At 43.6% G+C, this 20,027-nt stretch overlaps 1 protein-coding gene across 1 annotated transcript; it reads left to right on the top strand.

The window, feature by feature from the left end:
* Positions 1 to 11,890: 11,890 nt before the first annotated feature.
* Positions 11,891 to 19,241, top strand: NDUFS5 (NADH:ubiquinone oxidoreductase subunit S5). Its single transcript, XM_066265061.1, has 3 exons — positions 11,891 to 12,048; positions 14,153 to 14,370; positions 19,013 to 19,241. Exons 2-3 carry the CDS (start codon positions 14,155 to 14,157, stop codon positions 19,115 to 19,117), a joined length of 321 nt encoding a protein of 106 aa, XP_066121158.1. The 5' UTR covers positions 11,891 to 12,048; positions 14,153 to 14,154; the 3' UTR covers positions 19,118 to 19,241.
* The last annotated feature ends 786 nt before the right edge of the window (positions 19,242 to 20,027 follow it).

The raw sequence follows: 20,027 nt of genomic DNA, 5'->3' as shown, positions 1-20,027 counted from the left end.
GAGTAGTCATTTGTTCCTGGAGGAGAAGCATAGCAGTAGCACTAATGGAGTGGCCTTACAGTGGGATAGTCACACCAGAACAAGGGAAGGGTAGCTGTGAGGGCCATCAGAAGTCCTGAAGGATGGGCCAGTAATAGGGAACACCTCCTCACTGAAGCCTTCTTGTTACAGCGTCAATGTGATTTGCCCACTCAGTATTGCAAGTGTCAGCCCCATTCCTACTAAATAGCTGGAAAGTAGAGTAAGTTTCTATAAGGAAAATGACAGGCTATTGTATTATGCTATGGTTGCCCTTCGGGACCACAGGGTACTAAGACCACACCATCATGGCTGGGTTTGGGGATCTCCAGTAAAGGGACGAGACATGTTTGTGTTTTATCCAGAGAAAAGACAGATTCTATGACAGGGAATGGGGACCTATAAGGTAAACCTTAAACCAGCAAAAAGAGTTTTCCCTAGACCTTGATTTCTAGAGTTTGAACTTAGGGGCATTCCCAGGTAGGGAAGTGTCTTTGTCTCATGAAAATAGGTCAAGGTCCAGGGAAGAAAACCTGTAGGGATCTATAAAGGTGGACCAGACCTGTAGTCTTAAAACAGCCGTATCTAGTGAGTTAAATTTTTTGTCTGTTTTAATTTTGTTATCCTCTTTAAGTAAAGTCCTCCCCTGCCTAGGTTAGAGTGCAGGAGAGATCAAGTTCCAAGGCAGTGATAATTGTTAAGAGCTCTCCAAGGAGAAAAATATCAGGGAATAGAAGAATTTGGGCCAGCTTCCACACATGGTAAATCTTCTCTGCCCACCATGGAGGATTGGTTGGCTAGTATTGTGATTAAAGGAATGGCCTTTAAATGTTTGTTGCCCTAGAGCAGGGATCCCCAAACTTTTTACACAGGGGGCCAGTTCACTGTCCCTCAGACCGTTGGAGGGCCGCCACATACAGTGCTCCTCTCACTGACCACCAATGAAAGAGGTGCCCCTTCCGGAAGTACAGCGGGGGCCGGGTAAATGGCCTCAGGGGGCCTCATGTGGCCCGCGGGCCGTAGTTTGGGGATGCCTGCCTAGAGTTTAGTCTGCTCTGCTACTAATTTGCTGTGTAAGCTTTGCCAAGTTATGGAACTTTCTGAGCCATAGTGTCCTTATTTATAAAGTAAGGATTAACTGTGTACATCATTGGGTTTATTTTCAAATGTAAGATTAAACAGTCCATGTCAAGGAAGTATTAAGCAAAGCCTGGTACATAGAATATGCACTTGAAAATGTTACAGTAGGTGTCTTCATCAGCTCTGAAGACAAGAATCTTCCTTTCTGCAGCAGTGATTCTCAACTTTCCAGTATGAAACTCCCCTTATTAACATCAACATTTCACATTATTAGAATTTGTACTTTTAAGTGTTTGGCTTGAAAAACAATAAAAGATGAATAACAAATGAGTTCAGTGATACCTTTCAGTGAATCTGTATTTTGTGAATCTGTGGCCTGTTTTTGTCAGTCAAGTTTTCTTTGAACACTGCCACACCTCTTCGTTTGCCATCTGGCTGCTTTCACACTGAAACGCCAGAGATGGAAACAGTGTGAGCCAGAGCTGAAAATACTTATTCTCTGGCCCTTTACAGAAAAGTTTGAGCCCCTACACAGTATAGCATTGATAATGCATTTGAAAAAGCTCACAAATCAAACACCATCATGGATTGGTGAAGACATGCTGTAATTTAATTCCTAGGGGAGTTACACCTCAGTTTGAGGTGTGATGAAAAAGTCGTCTCTTATAAATGAAACCTGGTTACCAAAGTGAGTTACAGAAAAAGCTAATGAACTTTTCAAAGCAATGATTCTCAAGGATGGGGACAGGGAGCATGCTACTGAAGAGGGGGAGGCTTAGAATAACTAATTTTAATCTTTAATTTTGACATTTTATTTTATTTTTGAGAGAGAAGCATCAGCTTGTTCCACTTAGTTGTGCTATTGGTTGCTTCTCATGTTTCCTGGTGAAGGCTTGAGCCAGTGACTTCAGTGCTCCAGGGTGACACTACCCACTGCACCACTGGCCAGGGCTTTGATTTTGAAATTTTAGATACAAAAGTGTGTTGTGAGAATTTCATGTTTATCAGAACATAGCATGGGTTTAAAGATAGTTTGTTAAATACTGTTCTTAGGAACAATGATTTCTCTGCTGCCGTGGCGATCCTTTCCTTGAAAACAGCTTCAGAGAATGCTACAGTTTTCTATAGCTATAGTTAATTGGACCTTGGGTAAGGTTGACACCTTCAGGAGGAAAGGAACAAGTTTACCTAAGGAAAAAACTAGCTACCCTCCCCAAACCACACTTGAAATAAATTAGCACTTCATTAGAGGGGAGAGTGTGACAACTTTGTCTAAAAATTCAACACCTGAAGTCTTCATAGGTCTCATTTTTACTGGTTGTTTATAGTGTCTTGTCTCTTTTTATGCCAAGTTATCTGTGATCTGGACAGTATGTATAGCTGAAAAACTATAGAAATAAGACAAGGATGAGGCATCTACCCCCTAGGAAGGATTTCTTGTTGCCTGTCCCTGGGACTATTCCCAAAGTTCCTTAATTCAGACTGAAGGCTGGAGGTTCCCTGGACCATCCAGATGGTCCACAACCAGGTATTGGGTCTCTGTGAAGATGGTCTACCTTTTTTCTTTTTTGTAAGAGTTTAAGCCAAACTGATGACATAAGCTACGGAACTGGATCTCAGATTCTCTTTGAGGATGATACACTTTTGTTTCACCTGTATCTTGAAACTAATGGAATCTTTGGAATCCCAGCTTAAAGTGTCTGTGGTGGGTGTTCCCACCTTTAGCTAGCCTAGGTTTTGATTTTTATACCCTTCAGTCCATGAGGCTTCTGAAAGTGCAGCTCAGACTTCTTCCAGATTAGTAATATCTTAAAGGAAAGAGCAGCTTTGAGGTCTAGGCTCTCTGGGTTCTCATCCAGACTTTAGTTCAGTGATTCCTCATTACCTACTTAGCCTTTTTATGCTTTTAAGAAATGACTTCAACTGATTTTTAGCAGTAGATTGATGCTCAATTTCTAGACATGAAATTTCCTATGTACTTTTTGCTTATCAGTGAAAGCTATTAACCCAATATGCCTTCATGTTAATGGGAGGTAAGTTAGGAAAGACATGTTAATATTGGCTTTGAGTGTTTTTCTCAGTCATTCAGCAAGCATCATTGGTGTCTTCTGATTTCTTTATTTGTGGAGGACAGTTATTTGAGGGGTTTTTTTCTTAAAAGATTTCTTTCTTTTTTTTTTTTTTTTTTTTTTTAAGAGGAGAGAAAAGTATGGGGGAGGAGCGGGAGGCATAAACTCATAGTTGCTTCTTGTATGTGCTTTGATTGGGCAAGCCGGAGGTTTCAGACCAGTGACCAAAGATCCTTTACTATGCCACCACAGGTTAGGGCGGTATTTGAGTTTTAAAACCTGACAAGTTCTCCCTGGTCGAATAGTGGATAGCTCATTTGGTTACAGTGTTGTCCGATAGCCTAGGTTGTGGGTTCAATCCTTGGTCAGGACATATATAAGAATCAACCAATGAATGAATAAGTGGAACAACAAGTCGATGTTTCTCTTTCTCCAAAATCAATTTTAAAAAGTCTGACAAGTTCTGTAACCCTAGTCTATGTATTATGTCCCCAGTACTTGACATAAAATTAACAAATATTTTGTCAGTCGATTTTGACCCCTGAAAAGTGAGCTCAGTCTAGCAAGGTATAGAGTATATAAGGCAAGACAAAAGTTGCCGAGTGTTGCATGAATGGTATAATAGTGGTCAGAGGGAAAGAGATGGTTCTGAGTAAGCTTCATTTGGGGAGGTAGAGTTGGAGATAGGTTTCAAAGGATAGAATAGGGCTCAGGCAAAAGTAGTAATTGTGATTTAGAATGAGCAGAAGCTATGTGGTGGGAAATCATGGTGTACATAGATAACATTCTTGTTTAGCCAGAGTAGAAATCCGGTAGATCCTAGGAAGAGCCTGCAGCTAGGTAGTAGCGGCTAGATAACAAAGGGCATTGACTACCAGGAGTTTGGCCCTTATTCTGTGGGAATCAGAAGCGTTTGGGAGAAACTTAATTCAGGGTAAGTACAGGACAGAAGGGCAAAGACCAAGCAGGACTAGGTTAACCAGTTAAGAGCTCTTTGTCTAGTCAGATAACCGGGGCCTGTGCATTGCTTGGGAAGAATGATTAAATATGGCTCTGGCTACCTGTCTGAAGAATTTTCCTAGTTTCAACTTCCCTCTTCCCATAGGCACACTTCCTTTTTTTTTTTTTTAAGACTTGATTCATTTTAAGAGAGAAGAGGTGGGGGAAGAGCAGGAAGCATCAACTTCTGTATGTGCCTTGACCAGGCAAGCCCAGGGTTTCAAACCAGCAACCTTAACATTCCAGGTCGACACTTTATCCACTGCCATCAGAGGTCAGATCCATTGGGACACTTTCAAAGATTCTTTTTCTTTTGGCTTGGCTTGTCTTTGCCCCTCCATCTACCTCAATTCTGTAGCTGCTGCTGCTCTAGATTCTCTTAAATTACCTGTTCTTAAAAGCACTGGTTAGCTTCTGCATGAATAATTTAATATTTTTCCTCTCTAACTATTCTCAGGACCAACTTTGCGCATCATTTTTTATGGTGCTTCTATTGTTCCTCTGCCTGGAATTAAATCCCATCTCACTTGACAAATGCCTACTTAAGTGGCAATTGTCTTTTTGCTCCTTTCCTCATGGCAGAATTATTCATTTGATAATTCTTTATTATATACCTACTATTTGCCAAGTACTGTTCTGTGCTCTAGGACTGTATCACTGAGCTGGACAGATAAGGTCCCTGCTCTTGGGGTACTTAACATTCTTGTGAAGCAGGGCATTCAAACGAGTAAACAGGTTAATCCATGATTTAAGTGTTTGAAGAAAAAAGAATGGTAATGAGTAACTACATGCCTAAATGGGATTATAAGGAAGACCTTTCTGAGCAGTACTACTTCCACAGTGCTGTACTTCATTTTATGCCTTTCTAAAGATCTATAATACACTGATGTGTCCACATGATAAACTCTTCTATTATACTGAACTCTTAGTAGCACCTTGAGCTCTATTCTAGCTGTGTTGGTTCCTAAATGATGAGTGACTACATGAATTACACGGCTGTTCTCCTTTTCTGGTCATCAGTTTACTGCCTGAAACTCTTTCCCTTAACTCTCAGATCAAGTAATTTTAAGCCTTCTGCAGGTTGTTTCTGCAGGCAGGGTAAGAGAGAGGCAATCCTTATCCTAGAGAAGCTCACAGTCTTTGGGCAGAAACATGATAAAACTTGCTTTGGTAAGTGTTCTGTGCATCTAGAGAGAGAGTAGGGTATTTCCTGAGCAAGGCTACTGAGCAGCCCTGGCAAGTTCCCTCCAGGTAGTTTAATTACTCAGGAAGGCTGACTCACTAATAAAGCTGTATTTGTTTATAAAACCAGACTCCAGTGTGTTAATTTATGATGAGAAATGTGTCAGGTGTAGTAGACTGCCCATTGGCCTTAACAGTGTGTTTTCCTCATGTAATCATACCACTTGGGAAGCCTAATCAAAGTCAAGAGGCAGCTCCACATACCAAAATGAGGGGAGCTGAATTCTAGGGATGGAATATTTACCAACATCTATAATAGTTACCTCTATCACCATGAGCCTGGCACAGCCTTCCTCTTCAGTTTGCTTCAATGGGTCCTGTTCCTGTTGTATCTTCAACTTAACTTTCTCCACTCCCAAATGACACAATTTTTTTGTTTGTTTGTTTGTTTGTTTTTAACGGACAGAGTCAAAGAGAGGGATAGATAGGGACAGACAGACAGGAACGGAGAGAGATGAGAAGCATCAATCATAAGTTTTTCGTTGCGACACCTTAGTTGTTCACTGATTGCTTTCTCATATGGGCCTTCAGCAGACGGAGTAACCCCTCGCTCGAGCCAGCGACCTTGGGTCCAAGCTGGTGAGCTTTTTACTCAAGCCTGATGAGCCCACGCTCAAGCTGGCGACCTTGGGGTCTCGAACCTGGGTCCTCTGCATCCCAGTCTGATGCGCTATCCACTGCGCCACTGCCTGGTCAGGCGACACATTTTTTTTTTTAAAGTTTAAATGGTCACTGGTTTCCATTATAGTCCAGGCATTGGAACTCATTACTTTCTATTTCAGGTTACTTTGCTTTATTGGCTTTGTTGCTTCTATTTTACAATTCCGGGGCTTGGGGGGTGAGGGTGGGATTAAGTTTTCAAACTCACCGTCTTACAGAATGTTCTGGGATCCACAGGCTACCCAGTTTATTAGACTCTGGCAGCGGTATCAGATCAGATACAGGCCTAAAATTCCCGATGTGCTAAATATATATATGGAGTAGGAGGAGTTAAAGAAGTAGTTAAGAAGTTAAAGCTTTTCTTGTATTATGACTAAGAGGTGTGTAAATATGTGGAAGTCCTGCAGGCCAAGGACAGAAGTCTTGTCGTCACTGGGGGATTTAGGGGGGCTTCAGATAACGGCCTGTGGTCACCCAGCAGCTAAGGCCAGATTTTGAAAATGTGGGAATGGGGGCTTTCAATTACGCCTTGAAGATGGGAACGAGGCTATATTTGGGAGGAACAGATCGCCCCGGCGAACGCCCAGTCATCTTCCATCTAGTCTCCGAGTCTTGGTTTCCCGAATACAAAATGGAAGCGAGGGCTGAGGCTTGCTCTCTGCGCATAAAGTCCTTTCATTTTGTTGTAAAATCACACTTCCACAAAGCAAGAAAATGAAATGACAAATGGGGGTGGGGGAGGGTGGTTAGGAGTAGAAAGGGGCTACATCAAGCCCTTTATAGTTATACATCACGTATGACGTACGCATGTGCGTAATCCCAGAGGCCCTCTGGTCACTGTAGCAACAACGCAGGCTCAGTCCTTGTGTGGGGTTTCTGGGGATTGTAGTTTCTCAATATATGCGGTAGAAGACGACCTATCACCGCCATTTTTTGCGCCCGTAGTGACACGTCTATGTGCACGGTCCCGTGGAGGGGGTCCGCGTATGGACAGTTAACAATACCTATAACAAGCTTAAAGAGCTGCCGGGACCTCAAGAAGAACCTAGTAAATGCATGAGGAATTTGGGGACCCTTCACCAGAAAATGGCGTGATACTTAGTCTGAATGGATTAGACTTTAACCTGGGAGAAGCCTAGGGAGGTAGTGAACGGATCATTACAGACAGAAACTGTTTCTAACAGTTTGGAAGCATGAGAACAAATCTGGGTGACTGTGAACAGAAGGTTGAGTAAGAGCTGGTAAAGAATGGGATCTGAGAACTTAGAAATGGGAAGAAATTAGATCATGAAGGGTACTGAATGCCAAGCTCAAGAATTTGAACCTTCTCTTTTTTGTGTGTGATAGAGGGACAGGGACAGACAGGGAGGGAAAGAGATATTAGAAGCATCAATTCTTCATTGCGGCACCTTAGTTGTTCATTGATTCCTTTCTCATATGTGCCTTGACCTAGGGGCTACAGCAGAGCGAGTGACCCCTTGCTCAAGCCATCGACCTTGGCCTCAAGCTAGTGAGCCTTGCTCAAACCAGATGAGCCTGCGCTGCTCAAGCCAGCGAGCTCGGGATCTTGAACCTGGGTCCTCTGTGTTCCAGTCCGATGCTCTATCCACTGCACCACTGCCTGCCTGGTCAGGCTGGACTTTTTCTTGGATACACTGACACCTCAAACAGCCCAAGCAGTATGAATGATCCGCTCTTTGTGTTCTCCCTTGTTTTGTTCACCTCTTTTATCAGTTGCCACAGCGATCCGTGTCTTCATCCCCAGAACTCAACAAGAGCTATGCCATGTGATAAAAGCTTGTAAAGTGGCCCTGGCCAGTCGGCTCAGTGGTAGAGCATCGGCCTGGCGTGCGGAAGTCCCAGGTTCGATTCCCGGCCAGGGCACACAGGAGAAGCGCCTATCTGCTTCTCTACCCCTCCCCCTCTCCTTCCTCTCTGTCTCTCCCTTCCCCTCCCGCAGCTAAGGCTCCATTGGAGCAAAGTTGGCCTGGGCACTGGGGATGGCTCTATGGCCTCTGCCTCAGGCGCTAGAGTGGCTCTGGTCGCAACAGAGCGACGCCCCGGATGGGCAGAGCATCGCCCCCTGGTGGGCGTGCCCGGTGGATCCCGGTCGGGCGCATGTGGGAGTCTGACTGCCTCCCCCTTTCCAGCTTCAGAAAGATACACACACACAAAAAAAAAGCTTGTAAAGTATTTTTTGAATGATCAGATCTGAGTTTTGGAAAAGTAACCCAAACAATAAGAGTAAGAAGGGAGCAAGGCTGGGTGTAAAAAGCCATCAAGGTTCGCCTGACCGGGCGTTGGCGCAGTGGATAGAGCATCGGACTGGGATGTGGAAGACCCAGGTTTGAGACCCCGAGGTTGCCAGCTTGAGCCCAAGGTCGCTGGCTCAAGCAAGGGGTTACTCGGTCTGCTGAAGGCCTGCGGTCAAGGCACGAATGAGAAGGCAATCAATGAACAATTCAGGTGTCACAATGTGCAACGAAAAACTAATGATTGATGCTTCTTGCTTCTCATCTCTCTGTCCTGTGTGTCTGTCCCTCTCTCTGACTCTCTGTCTCTGTAAAAAAAGAAGCCTTCAAAGTAAACTGCTTTTCCCACCTCCACTTGGCCCTCCATACAAGGGTTGAAATTTGGCAGCACAAAGACCATTTCCAGTGTGGGTTTTGTTTGGCCAGCACTTTTTTTTTAAAGATTTTATTTATTGATTGGGGGGGGGGGGGAGAGAAAGAAAAAAGGCGTGGGGGAGGGGCAGAAACCATCAACTGGATGCTTATCCAATGTGCCTTGACCTGGCATGTCCAAGGTTTTGAATCAGTGACCTCAGCACTGTGAGTCTATGCTTTATCCACTGTACCACCACAGGCCAGGCTAGCCAGCACTTTTAAAAAAGTTACCATATTTTTTGCTCCATAAGATGCACTTTAACCCCCCCAAAAGTGGAGGGGGAAATGCTTGTGTGTCTTACAGAGCGAAAAATACGGTATTTTATTAAATATTTTAACACACCATTTGGTTCAGAATATTTTTTTTTATTTTCCTCCCTAAAACCCTAGGTGTGTCTTATGGAGTGAAAAATATGGTAGCTGCCGCCCTGGCTGGTTGACTCAGGGGTAGAGCATCGGTCCAGCAAGTGAAAGTCCCAGGTTCGATTCCTAGTCAGGGCACACAGGAGAAGCGCCCATCTGCTTCTCTACCCTTCCCCCTCTCCTTTCTACCTCTCTCTCTCTTCCCCTCATGCAGCCAAGGCTCCATTAGAGCAAAGTTGGCCTGGGCACTGAGGATGGCTCCATGGCCTCCCCCACAGGTGCTAGAATGCTCCAGTTGCAGTGGAGCAACACCCCAGATGGGCTGAGCATCGTCCCCTGGTGGGCATGCCAGGTAGATCCGTCGGGCACATACAGGAGTCTGTCCCCCCCCTTCACACTTAGGAAAAATACAATAAATAAATAGTTGCCCCACATTTTTGAAGTGAGAGGTTTTACATGAAACAGTAACAAAAGATTTCTGACTTCTCTTGAAAAATACAAAGATTTGACAATTTGGGGCCCCGATTCTCTCAACAGTAATAGGATGGAACTGAGTAGCTGCTGCTGCCTTTAGACTGCAGAGCTATGCTCTCCAGTGTCATACTCCCCAACACTCCTTCCATTAGTCAAACTGAGGCCCCGTACCAGTTGCCATTTATCATGGTGCTTTTGTTTTCATTTCATAACTTATAGTGAGCTCTGTTTGGCCTTGGAGGTATCTGAGTTGTTCATCTTTGTATATACTTACCTATCCTGCCTGGTATAAGGAGTGATACAATTAAATTAGTGCTTTAGTAAGGTTAGTCAGTGCAAAAGAGACTAAAGTGAGGAGCTGGGAAGAAAGGAAGAAATAAATTGGAAGCCTGTGGAAAGAATATTTGAGAGAACTTGAGCAGGAATTAAATATTCAATGAAAGATGAGAAGGCAAATTACAACTTCAGTTTCCTGTCTGAATGGCTAAGAAGGTGATATCCCCAACATAACAAGAACATGTTTCAAAGAAGTACAAAGGGTGGTGGTGATCAATACCTTGCTACTTATAATATTTTATGGGCAAAGGCCATGAGTTAACAATTCTGTAAGTCCCCAGTCTTCTGCTGGACATGCATTTAGCTGCTCAGGAAATTCTAGATGAACTGAAACTTTCATCTGATGGGAGAGGGGGGGAGAATTGGAATGCTTGAATAAGACCAGTAAATTATGGGACCTTAGGAATTCTCTCCAGAGTGTGCGATCCTGGGGCTTAGGGATATTTAACTCCTTTCGTGGAAAAAAACTAATGCAAAAGTCCTGAAGCAGATCAGGAATTTGGCATGTAAAAATGGAGATGAGCCTGACCCGTGGTGACACAGTGGATAAAGTGTCAACCTGAATGCTGAGGTCACCAGTTCGAAACCCTGGGCATGCCTGGTCAAAGCACATTATGGGAGTTGATGCTTCCTGCTCCTTTCCCCTTCTCTCTTTCTCTCCTCTCTCTAAAATGAATAAAAATGGAGATCGGGTGGAAATGGTGTTCATTCCTGGGGAAAGGATTAAAAAAATCAAAGAAACGGGATGGCAGACTTTTCCTGGAATACACTGAAATGGAATACACTGAAACAAGCTCTTGGTTGGAGCATTAGGCAGGGGATTTTGGACAATGAGGCTGGGAAGGTTGGAAGGCTGGATTGGCCTAAATGTTTGAGAGCACATCACTTGAAAAGAAAATTTAAACCCAAACCCCAAATAAATATTTATTGACAAGTTATGCATAGGTACCACTGCAGTGATGTTATATATTTTATAAATATTTACACACATACACACACCCAAAAAAACCCTGAAATTTAAAAAAGATTAAACAAATATTCTCATGCCTGACTATGCTCAGTGGATAAAGCATCAGCATGGGGCACTGAGGACCCAGGTTTAAAACCACAAGTGGCCAGCTAAAGCTCTGGGTCCCTAACTTGAGAGTGGGATCATAGATAATGACTCTGTGGTTGCCGGCTTGAGCAAGGGGGTCACTGGCTCGGCTGAAGTGCCCCCCCCCCATCCCCCAGAAGGCACATATGAGAAAATCAATAAACAAGGTGCTGCAACTGAGTTGATGCTTCTCATCTCTCTCCCTTCCTGTCTGTCTGTCCCTGTCTTCTCTCTCTCTCTCTCTCTCTCTCTCTCACACACACACACATATATTTTTTTTTTCTTGTATTTTCTTCCCACACCCGCAGTGTATCATATCACACACACCCTATGGTACCTACACATTCACACCACTTTGGAGGCCCTGCTCTACTCAAAGGGAGCTAGCTCCTGGAAATTCTGAAACAGAAAGTCATGGTCTTTGTCAACATTCCAGAATCCGCCAACTTTAGAAGCTGAGACACCAAATAACTGCGATTACCTTAGAATGCTTTCAACGTTCCAAGAATAGCTTCAGTGCTTTACACATAATTTATTTAATCCCAAAGCAGCCCTACGCTATAGGTACTACAGGTATTATTTTCTTTTAAAATAATATTTTAATCTTAATTTGAGGAAACAGATTAAGTGAAAGTAAGAAACTTTCCCAGTCCCTGAGTTTACCCACTCTTGGAGTGGCGGAAAGGATATTCTTTTTTTTCTCTCCTGTGGCCTTGGTCAAGTCCCTCCCTTACTAATTAAAGTTGTCGTGAAAGTGCTTGACACAGTCCAGGAGGCAGCTGAAACGTGAATGCTAAACGCACCTCCCTGGGAAAGATAAATTCATCCACGTTCAACACCTCCAGAAATCAACGCACATAGTCGCGCAGGCGCAGACCGATAGGCTTGGTTCCTACGGTTTCCAGGGCAAGACGGCGGAAGGAAGAGTCTACTCCCGGCGTCGCGCTGCAAGCGTCGCGCTGCGGGCTTCCTTTGCGGCAGGCCTTAGACGGTGTATCTCTGGTAGTCGCCGCCCCTGAGGGGACAAGGGCACCGCCGCAGGACGGTAGGGCTTGCTTTTGTCCGCGGGGTAATTTAGCCTAAGGAACTTCCTTCCGAGATTTCCTTAACAAATCTCTTGGCTTGCTGATAGTCCGTTCTCTCCGGCCCTCACTCGGCGTGTTTTCCGCTTTCCCAGGCCCCTTCGCCCACACAGCCAATGTCACCGGAGCCTGTAGCCTGCACCTCTCGCGGTTTTCCTTACAGGCCGGGATTTCTGCCAGACTGATGCCTTGCCGTCTGTTCCTTGCCCTGAAGCCCACGCTTCTTTTCCCGGCTTTCACGGCTCTGCGTGATTGCGGTCCTGCCCACCGCTTCAGCTCATTTCGTTCCTCCGGACGTGATCTCCGGGCTGCAGCCGAGTCTGGGTCCTCGGCGTCCCCAAACCAGCCCAGCAGGTCCGCTCTACCTCGCACTGTGACCTGCTGGAGTACTCTGTTCACTGACTTTCACTTGGCAAATTTAACCCGTGCTAAAGAGGATTGTCAAGTTTCCCGGGCAGAATGGGTGCTTCCTCTGAGCTGTTAACCCTGTCGTGTTCCTTCCTTTGGGTTCCCAATTCGCTGTAATTCTGTATTCTAGTACTTGCGTTGCAGCTGCTTCTCCCTTCCCCCTACCTCCGTTCTAGTGCCTGGAACGTTATTATGCAGTAAATGACTTAAAGAATGAATGGGTAGAAAATCTAAAAATTAAATTCACTTGTAAGTCTGTCATTCATACATAACTCTATTGCCCCCTTTTTGAGTATGTGCTTCCTTCCCGTTTTCTTTTGCAGACAGTGTTTCTTGGGCATATTGTATTATTTTCCTTTAGTTGACATTAAAAGTATGTCCCTTGTATATTAAACTTTTTTTTTCGAATATCTGTTATGTTCTATTAAGTAGGTACTGGATTTAATTATCCATTTAAGTTGTTTGAAATTAACCTTTTTTTTAACATGCTACGCTGCTCACAAAAATTAGAGGATCAGAGACTGTGCAGGTACTCCAGTACTTTCAGCCTTTATGTATCGTGCATTTTCACCAGTGAAATAAAAGTTGGCTTTGCATCTCATTTGCCTAATCAACTTTTTTTGAGTTGTCGTTTGCTTTTCTGATGTTCTTGTTTAACAAAAAAAAGTATTATGCTTTTTTTTTATCGCTTTATATTCATTTTGAAATATCCCATAATTTTTGTGAGCAGTATACTACTGAATCCCTTTACCTGGTCCCTACCCGCCTGCATTTATTGTTTAATAGCAAAGACATTCAAGTAATAGTTCATTATAATGGCGTGCAAAGTACTCCCATGGGAAGTTGAGAAAGATGTGCTAACAGAAAGGAGGGATACCAGTTTCAGGATGGCTTCTCAGGGGAGGTGTCATCTAAGTTGATATAGTTGATATGCATAGAAATATGTAAAGAAATGTTTCTGTGCTTATGTGTTTTTTGTTCTTTTTAGTAATTTCTTCAGCCCTGTCTCAGAAAATTGGGATTATTAAGTCAAAACAAATGCTTTAAAAAAAGTTTTTTTTTTCTTCTCTTCTAGGTGAGAGAGGAGGGGAGATAAACAGATTACGGCCTGTGCCGTGACTGGGATACACTCAGCGAGCCTGGTCTGGGGCCAGTCCCCTGCCTACCTAGGGCCATGCTCACAACTGAGCCATTTTTAGCAACTGAGGCTGAGGCTCCAGGGAGCCATCCTCAGCGCCTAGGGCTGATGTGCTCTAACCAATTGAGCCAGGCTGTAAGAAGGGGTGGAGAAGCAAATGGTTGCTTCTTCTGTGTGCCCTGACTGAGAGTTGAACCCAGGACATCCACACACCGGGCAATGCTCTACCGTTGAGCCAATTGGCCAGGGTCTACCTTTTTGACTTTTGATAAAAATGACTTATCAATACAGAGAGAATTTTTATACATTGCTTTTTAGTTCTACTCTTTTCCTTGGGTGTTGTGAAAGCACAGAAATTGTTCATCTCCCATAAACTGGGAGAATCTAATGAAAAAGTTTGGTGAGAAGAAATTGGGAGAAAGGTGTAACATATCTTTCTGGAGGACTATCATAATCTAATTTTTCTTAGAAATTTCTTTTGATGTACTTCTATGACATTTTTTTTTTTTCTTCCATTTCAGCCATGCCTTTCTTAGATATACAGAAAAGGCTGGGCATTGACTTAGACCGCTGGATGACAATCCAAAGTGCTGAGCAACCTCACAGGATTCCATCTCGGTGCCATGCTTTTGAAAAGGAGTGGATAGAGTGTGCACATGGAATTGGTGGTATCCGCGCAGAGAAAGAGTGCAAGCTAGAATATGATGATTTCGTAGAATGTATGCTTCGACAGAAAACGGTGAGGAAATGATGGATATGGGAGCTGAGTTACTTCCTTATTTCTTTGGGACAACTTTTCAATGTTTTTTTTGTTCTTAATGAGAGGAGGGGAGATAGACTTCTACGTAGGCCTTGACTGGGATCCACTTGGCAATCCCATTTGGGCTGATACTCAAATCAACTGAGCTGTTTTTAGTGCCTGAGGCCAACACTTGAGCCAGTTGAGCCACTGGTTGTGAGAGAGGAAGAGAGAGAAGGGCTCGGAGAGGCAGGGGAAAAGAAGCGGATGGTCGCTTTTCATGTGTTCCCTGACCAGGGATCAAACCCAGAACCTCCGCACACTGGGCCGATGCTCTATCCACTGAGCCAACCAGCCAGGGCCGTTTTAGTGTTTTTAATTGGTCATTGAGTAGTGACTTGTCCAATGTGAACTGGCAAGACTTTTGTGGTAAAACACCTCTACTTCAGTACCATGTCAAGGAAATTAAATTCCGGTTCAGAGGAGGACCTGTTCCTCAGTGTTCTTCCTCATCTTCTCACAGATTTTCCGTAGTATTGTACTTTGCTGTAGCTGTCAGGTTAAAAATTACATGTCTGTGTCAGTTTCTATTTTTTTTTTTTTAAATATTTTATTTATTGATTTTTAGAGAGAGGGGAGAGAGAGAGAAGGGGGAGGAGCAGGAAGCATCAACTCCCATATGTGCCTTGACCAGGCAAGCCCAAGGTTTTGAACTGGCAACTTCAGTGTTCCAGCTCGATGCTTTATCCCACTGCGCCACCACAGGTCAGGCAGTTTGTATTTTTTTAGTAGGCCATAAAGCAAAGACCAGCTCGTCTTGAATGTTTCTGAAACTCTTGGGTAAAGTCTTTCAAATTCATTGAATCCTCACTGGGGAATAGGTTAAAGCCCTGTAGGGCTATTTCATTGTGCCTTATATAACAATCTCTGATTCATTTCTACTCTGGGAGAAATGGAAGTGTTAATGAGATTGATTTAGGTGAGCCTAATCAAAACTGCAGGGGGGGGAGGGTGTTAACACATGGCATCTCTGTCCTGAAGAGTTGAGTGAGTTGCCTAACATAGGGTCCTATTCTACCTTAGAGAAGAAACCTTTGGGTGTGGGCTACTGTTTTGCCTATTTCTGTGCTTGAGATATATAACAAATAGAAATGTTGTTTTTTGGGGTTTTTTTTTTAGATATTTTATTTATTTATTTATTTATTCATTCATTCATTCATTCATTTTAGAGAGGAGAGAGAGAGGGAGAGAGAGAGACAGGGGGGAGGAGCTGGAAGCATCAACTCCCATATGTGCCTTGACCAGGCAAGCCCAGGGTTTTGAACCAGCGACCTCAGCATTTCCAGGTTGACGCTTTATCCACTGCACCACCACAGGTCAGGCCTAGAAATGTTTTTATTACTCTTAATTTCTTGGTAAGACTTTCAGGGATCATTTCTATAGTTCGTTAATGTCTTGGAGTTCAGGGAGACAATTTAGATTTTCAGTTAAATTTATCACAGAGTTATCTGTATTGAATTTAAATTTTCTTTTAACATCTACTGTAAACATTTGGTTAAAGTGAAGCCAAACTTGGAGAGAATGAGAATGTATCAGGTCATCATTTTGTACTGATCTCTGCATGAATATTGATCATTAAGTAATATTATAGTAGTATATATTATAGGACAATGAGTGGGTCATGTTTGGCCACCTACCAGCTAGTTACTTCACAACATGTCTTCTCTTCTGTGAGCCCTCATTATTCATTTCTCAGATTAAGACTTTCACTCATGGAGAATTTACACCAAGAGGAGACAGTGTGGTGAGGTGGAAGGAACATTGACTTGGGAGTTAGGAGATCTGGGTTTTGATGCAGTTCTGCCATCACTAGTTTTGTGACTTCTGCAAGTCACTTCTTTGTCTTGGTTTTTTTATCTGGAATTATTAGAGTTGCCCCAAGGTTATTTCCTCATCCTGTGAATGTATGAATAGACATGTTACTGTTTTAGAGGTTACTCTAAATCAGTGATTTTCAACCTTTTTTTTCATGGCACAAATACACACTAATTACTAAGGTCAGTGCCCCTGACTAAATACAACCATTTTTATCTCATGGCACAAATAAATTAGTTACTAAGGAAGAAGAGGTCAGGGCCCTTTTTCCTTTAGTAATTAGTTTATGAGTATGTGAGAAACAAAGATTGAAAATCACTGCTCTAAATGACTAGATACTTCCCCCTAAGTGAGGAAGCTAGTGATTAGAATCAAGCACTTTTCTAAGTGCATAGCATGTAATACATTTATTTCTCACAACAATCCTGTGAGATACTTTACTATGATTTCTCCCACTATACAATTAAAAACTTGAAGCAGGCCCTGGCCAGTTGGCTCAGCGGTAGAGCGTCGGCCTGGCGTGCGGGGGACCTGGGTTCGATTCCCGGCCAGGGCACATAAGAGAAGCGCCCATTTGCTTCTCCACCCCCACCCCCTCCCTCTCTGTCTCTCTCTTCTCCTCCCGCAGCCAAGGCTCCATTGGAGCAAAGATGGCCCGGGCACTGGGGATGGCTCCTTGGCCTCTGCCCCAGGCGCTAGAGTGGCTCTGGTCGCGGCAGAGCGACGCCCGGAGGGGCAGAGCATTGCCTTCTGGTGGGCAGAGCATCGCCCCTGGTGGGCGTGCCGGGTGGATCCCGGTCGGGCGCATGCGGGAGTCTGTCTGACTGTCTCTCCCCGTTTCCAGCTTCAGAAAAATACAAAAAAAAAAAAAAAATTGTTAGCGTTTATGTCAGTATTTAGGTTACCTAGCGTTTTTCTACTGAAGTTAATCCTAATTCTTTAAAGTTAATGGAATGTTTAACTGAATATACATACTCTTCCTGTTTTTGTGAAAACTTAAGTCATTCACTAAAAAAATATTGCATCATCTATTTTATCAAGAATTATTCTAGCCTGACCAGGCGGTGGCGCAGTGGATAGAGCGTCAGACTGGGATGCCAAGGACCCAGGTTCAAGACCCCGAGGTTACCAGCTTGAGCGCGGGCTCATCTAGTTTGAGCAAAAGCTCACCAGCTTGGACCCAAGATTGCTGGCTTAAGCAAGGGGTTACTCGGTCTGCTGAAGGCCCACGGTCAAGGCACATATGAGAAAGCAGTCAATGAACAACTAAGGTGTCGCAATGCGCAACGAAAAACTAATGATTGATGCTTCTCATCTCTCTTCGTTCCTGTCTCTCTGTCTCTGTCTATCCCTCTCTCTGACTCTCTCTCTGTCTCTGTAAAAAAAAACAACAAAAAACAAAAAAGTGCTGAAGGCCTTTGATTTTGGGGGGGGGGGGGGGGAGAACTATTCTAGGCACTAAGAATATAGCAGTAAGCAAAAAGTCCCTGTCTTAATGGTGCTTATATCGGTGGCAGAGGAGCAGAAAATTAACAAACATGTTAAAAAATAGTGTGCCAAGAGTTGATAAGTACAATGAGATAAGTAAACAGGAAAAGGATAGAAAGCACTGGGCATGGGAGCTATTTGGATGTTTTTTGAAAAGGATGTTCAGGATGCCCTGGCCAGTTTGTTCAGTGGATGGTACATTGGCCCACTATGTGGACGTCTTGAGTTCAGTTCCCAGTCAGGGCACACCTGAGAAGCGACCATCTGCTTTTCTCACCTTCCTTCTTCCCCTTCTGTCTCTTCCTCTCTCACAGCCTCATTTGGTTTGAGCATCAGCCTCAGAGGCTGAGGATAGCTGGGTTGATTTGAGTATGGCCCCATACGGGGGTTGCTGGGTGAATCCCGGTAAGGGTTCATGTGGGAATCTCTGTCTCCCTTCCTCTCACTTAAAAATAAATAGGGTGTTCAGAGAAGAGTTCAGCAACAGAAGATATAGGAGCAGAGACTTAGAGAACGTGAGTACGAGGGAAGAAAGTCATTAAGCTGGATCAGAAAGAACTAGAGGAAGGGTGTTAAAAGACAGTCAGAGAGGTAGGCTTGTAAGTCATTAAAAGGAAGGATTCAATTTTTTCTCTCAGTAAGATGGGAAGCCATTGAGTTCTGAGCAGATAAATAATGCAATCATGATTAGTATTCTCTATGTCACAGAATCCAAGTCAAGTATGGCTCTTGCTATGTAGCTGAGTATATGCCAGTTCTTAATTTTAGTGTGGTAAGAAGATACCTTATGTTGCTATATTGGCTGTTTTCTGCTTCGTTCATACCCAGTGAACAGTTACCAGCAGCAGTGCCCTTTACATTGTGAGATCAGAAATATATAAGCTATGAGATGATTTCAGCTTTTAATATTTTAAAAGATTGTAGTATTCATGAGTATGTTTAACGGTGTTTGATCTGTATGTTTTTGTTACTATTTTTGTAAATATCTGTATTCGTACATATAATAGGAACATTTTAGCTATTAGTTTTCAAGGATATATTATTATATATACCAGAGGTTGGTTTGTTAAAAGCTCAGGAAATGATTTCAATTTAGTTTTTTTTGTTTGTTTGTTTTTGTTTTGTTTTTTTTTTAAGACTAGTTTTATCTCAGAGAACCTGGGGATGAAAAGCTTCTTTAGTTCAGAAATGAAACCAATTTTCCTTCAGTTTCTCCAGTCCTCACTTTCTGGTGCATATTTCCCTCCCCCTAGTTTTAAATACCTTTTTCCTTTGACAGATGAAACGTCTGAGTGCCATCATGCGGCAGCGGGATAAGCTAATAAAGGAGGGGAAGTACACACCTCCACCCCACCACTTGGGCAAGGAGGAGCCGAGACCCTGAGCTGAGCAGAGCAGCTGACGTTGGCTGGAGGCTGGTTTTCATGTTTGTTCTTCTCCACTGAAAAGCTTATGTACTGATGACCTCTTTGTGAAAGTGTCTAACAATAAAGGATTAGTCCATTCCATTTGTTCTGTTTTCTCTGGGATCATACTTTTCTTTTTTTTTTTCTTTTTTCCGAAGCTGGAAACGGGGAGGCAGTCAGACAGACTCCAGCATGCGCCCGACCAGGATCCACCCGGCACGCCCACCAGGGGGCGATGCTCTGCCCCTCTGGGGGTTGCTCTGTCGCATCCAAAGCCATTCTAGAGCGCCTGAGGCAGAGGCCACAGAGCCATCCTCAGTGCCCGGGCCATCTTTGCTCCAATGGAGCCTTGGCTGCGGGAGGGGAAGAGAGAGAGAGGAAGGAGAGGGGGAGGTGTGGAGAAGCAGATGGGCGCTTCTCCTGTGTGCCCTGGCCAGGAATCGAACCTGGGACTCCTGCACGCCAGGCCGACGCTCTACCACTGAGCCAACTGGCCAGGGCCTGGGATCATACTTTTCTATAACGAGATTATAACCTATTTTCTAAGTTTGGAAAAATGCTTCTACCTATGCCTTAGAAATGAGCATCTATAATAAGCAGCATTTAATAAATGCATAATGTGTATGAGGTACTTCAACTATGGTAACTCATCTAAGAAGCTGCAGTGTTCTTTAGTGCTTTGATTCTGGTTTATTTTACACAAAGCACAGACTGGGCGGGGAGGGAGAGGCAGCAAAGACGGCTTATGTGTTACTATACGGTCTACCGGAAAGTACTGTCCGTTTTGGAATAAAACAAAATACAAATTTTTCTTACCATCAATAAACTTGATTAAATAATATAATTGCCATTATTAATGATTTTTTGCCAGCGTGAGGGCAATTTGTA

The sequence above is a fragment of the Saccopteryx bilineata genome, chromosome 3, assembly GCF_036850765.1.
Source record: "Saccopteryx bilineata isolate mSacBil1 chromosome 3, mSacBil1_pri_phased_curated, whole genome shotgun sequence".
Taxonomy (NCBI): Eukaryota; Metazoa; Chordata; class Mammalia; order Chiroptera; family Emballonuridae; genus Saccopteryx; species Saccopteryx bilineata.
The sequence above is the reverse complement of the archived record's forward strand: the minus strand, read 5'-3'. Positions and strand labels throughout refer to the sequence as shown.

Bases quoted from the DNA above. Each gene is read 5' to 3' on its own strand.
- NDUFS5 (XM_066265061.1), top strand. From the start codon at position 14,155: ATGCCTTTCTTAGATATACAGAAAAGGCTGGGCATTGACTTAGACCGC. The intron at 14,371-19,012 runs GTGAGGAAATGA...TTCCTTTGACAG, and splicing joins GTATGCTTCGACAGAAAACG to ATGAAACGTCTGAGTGCCAT.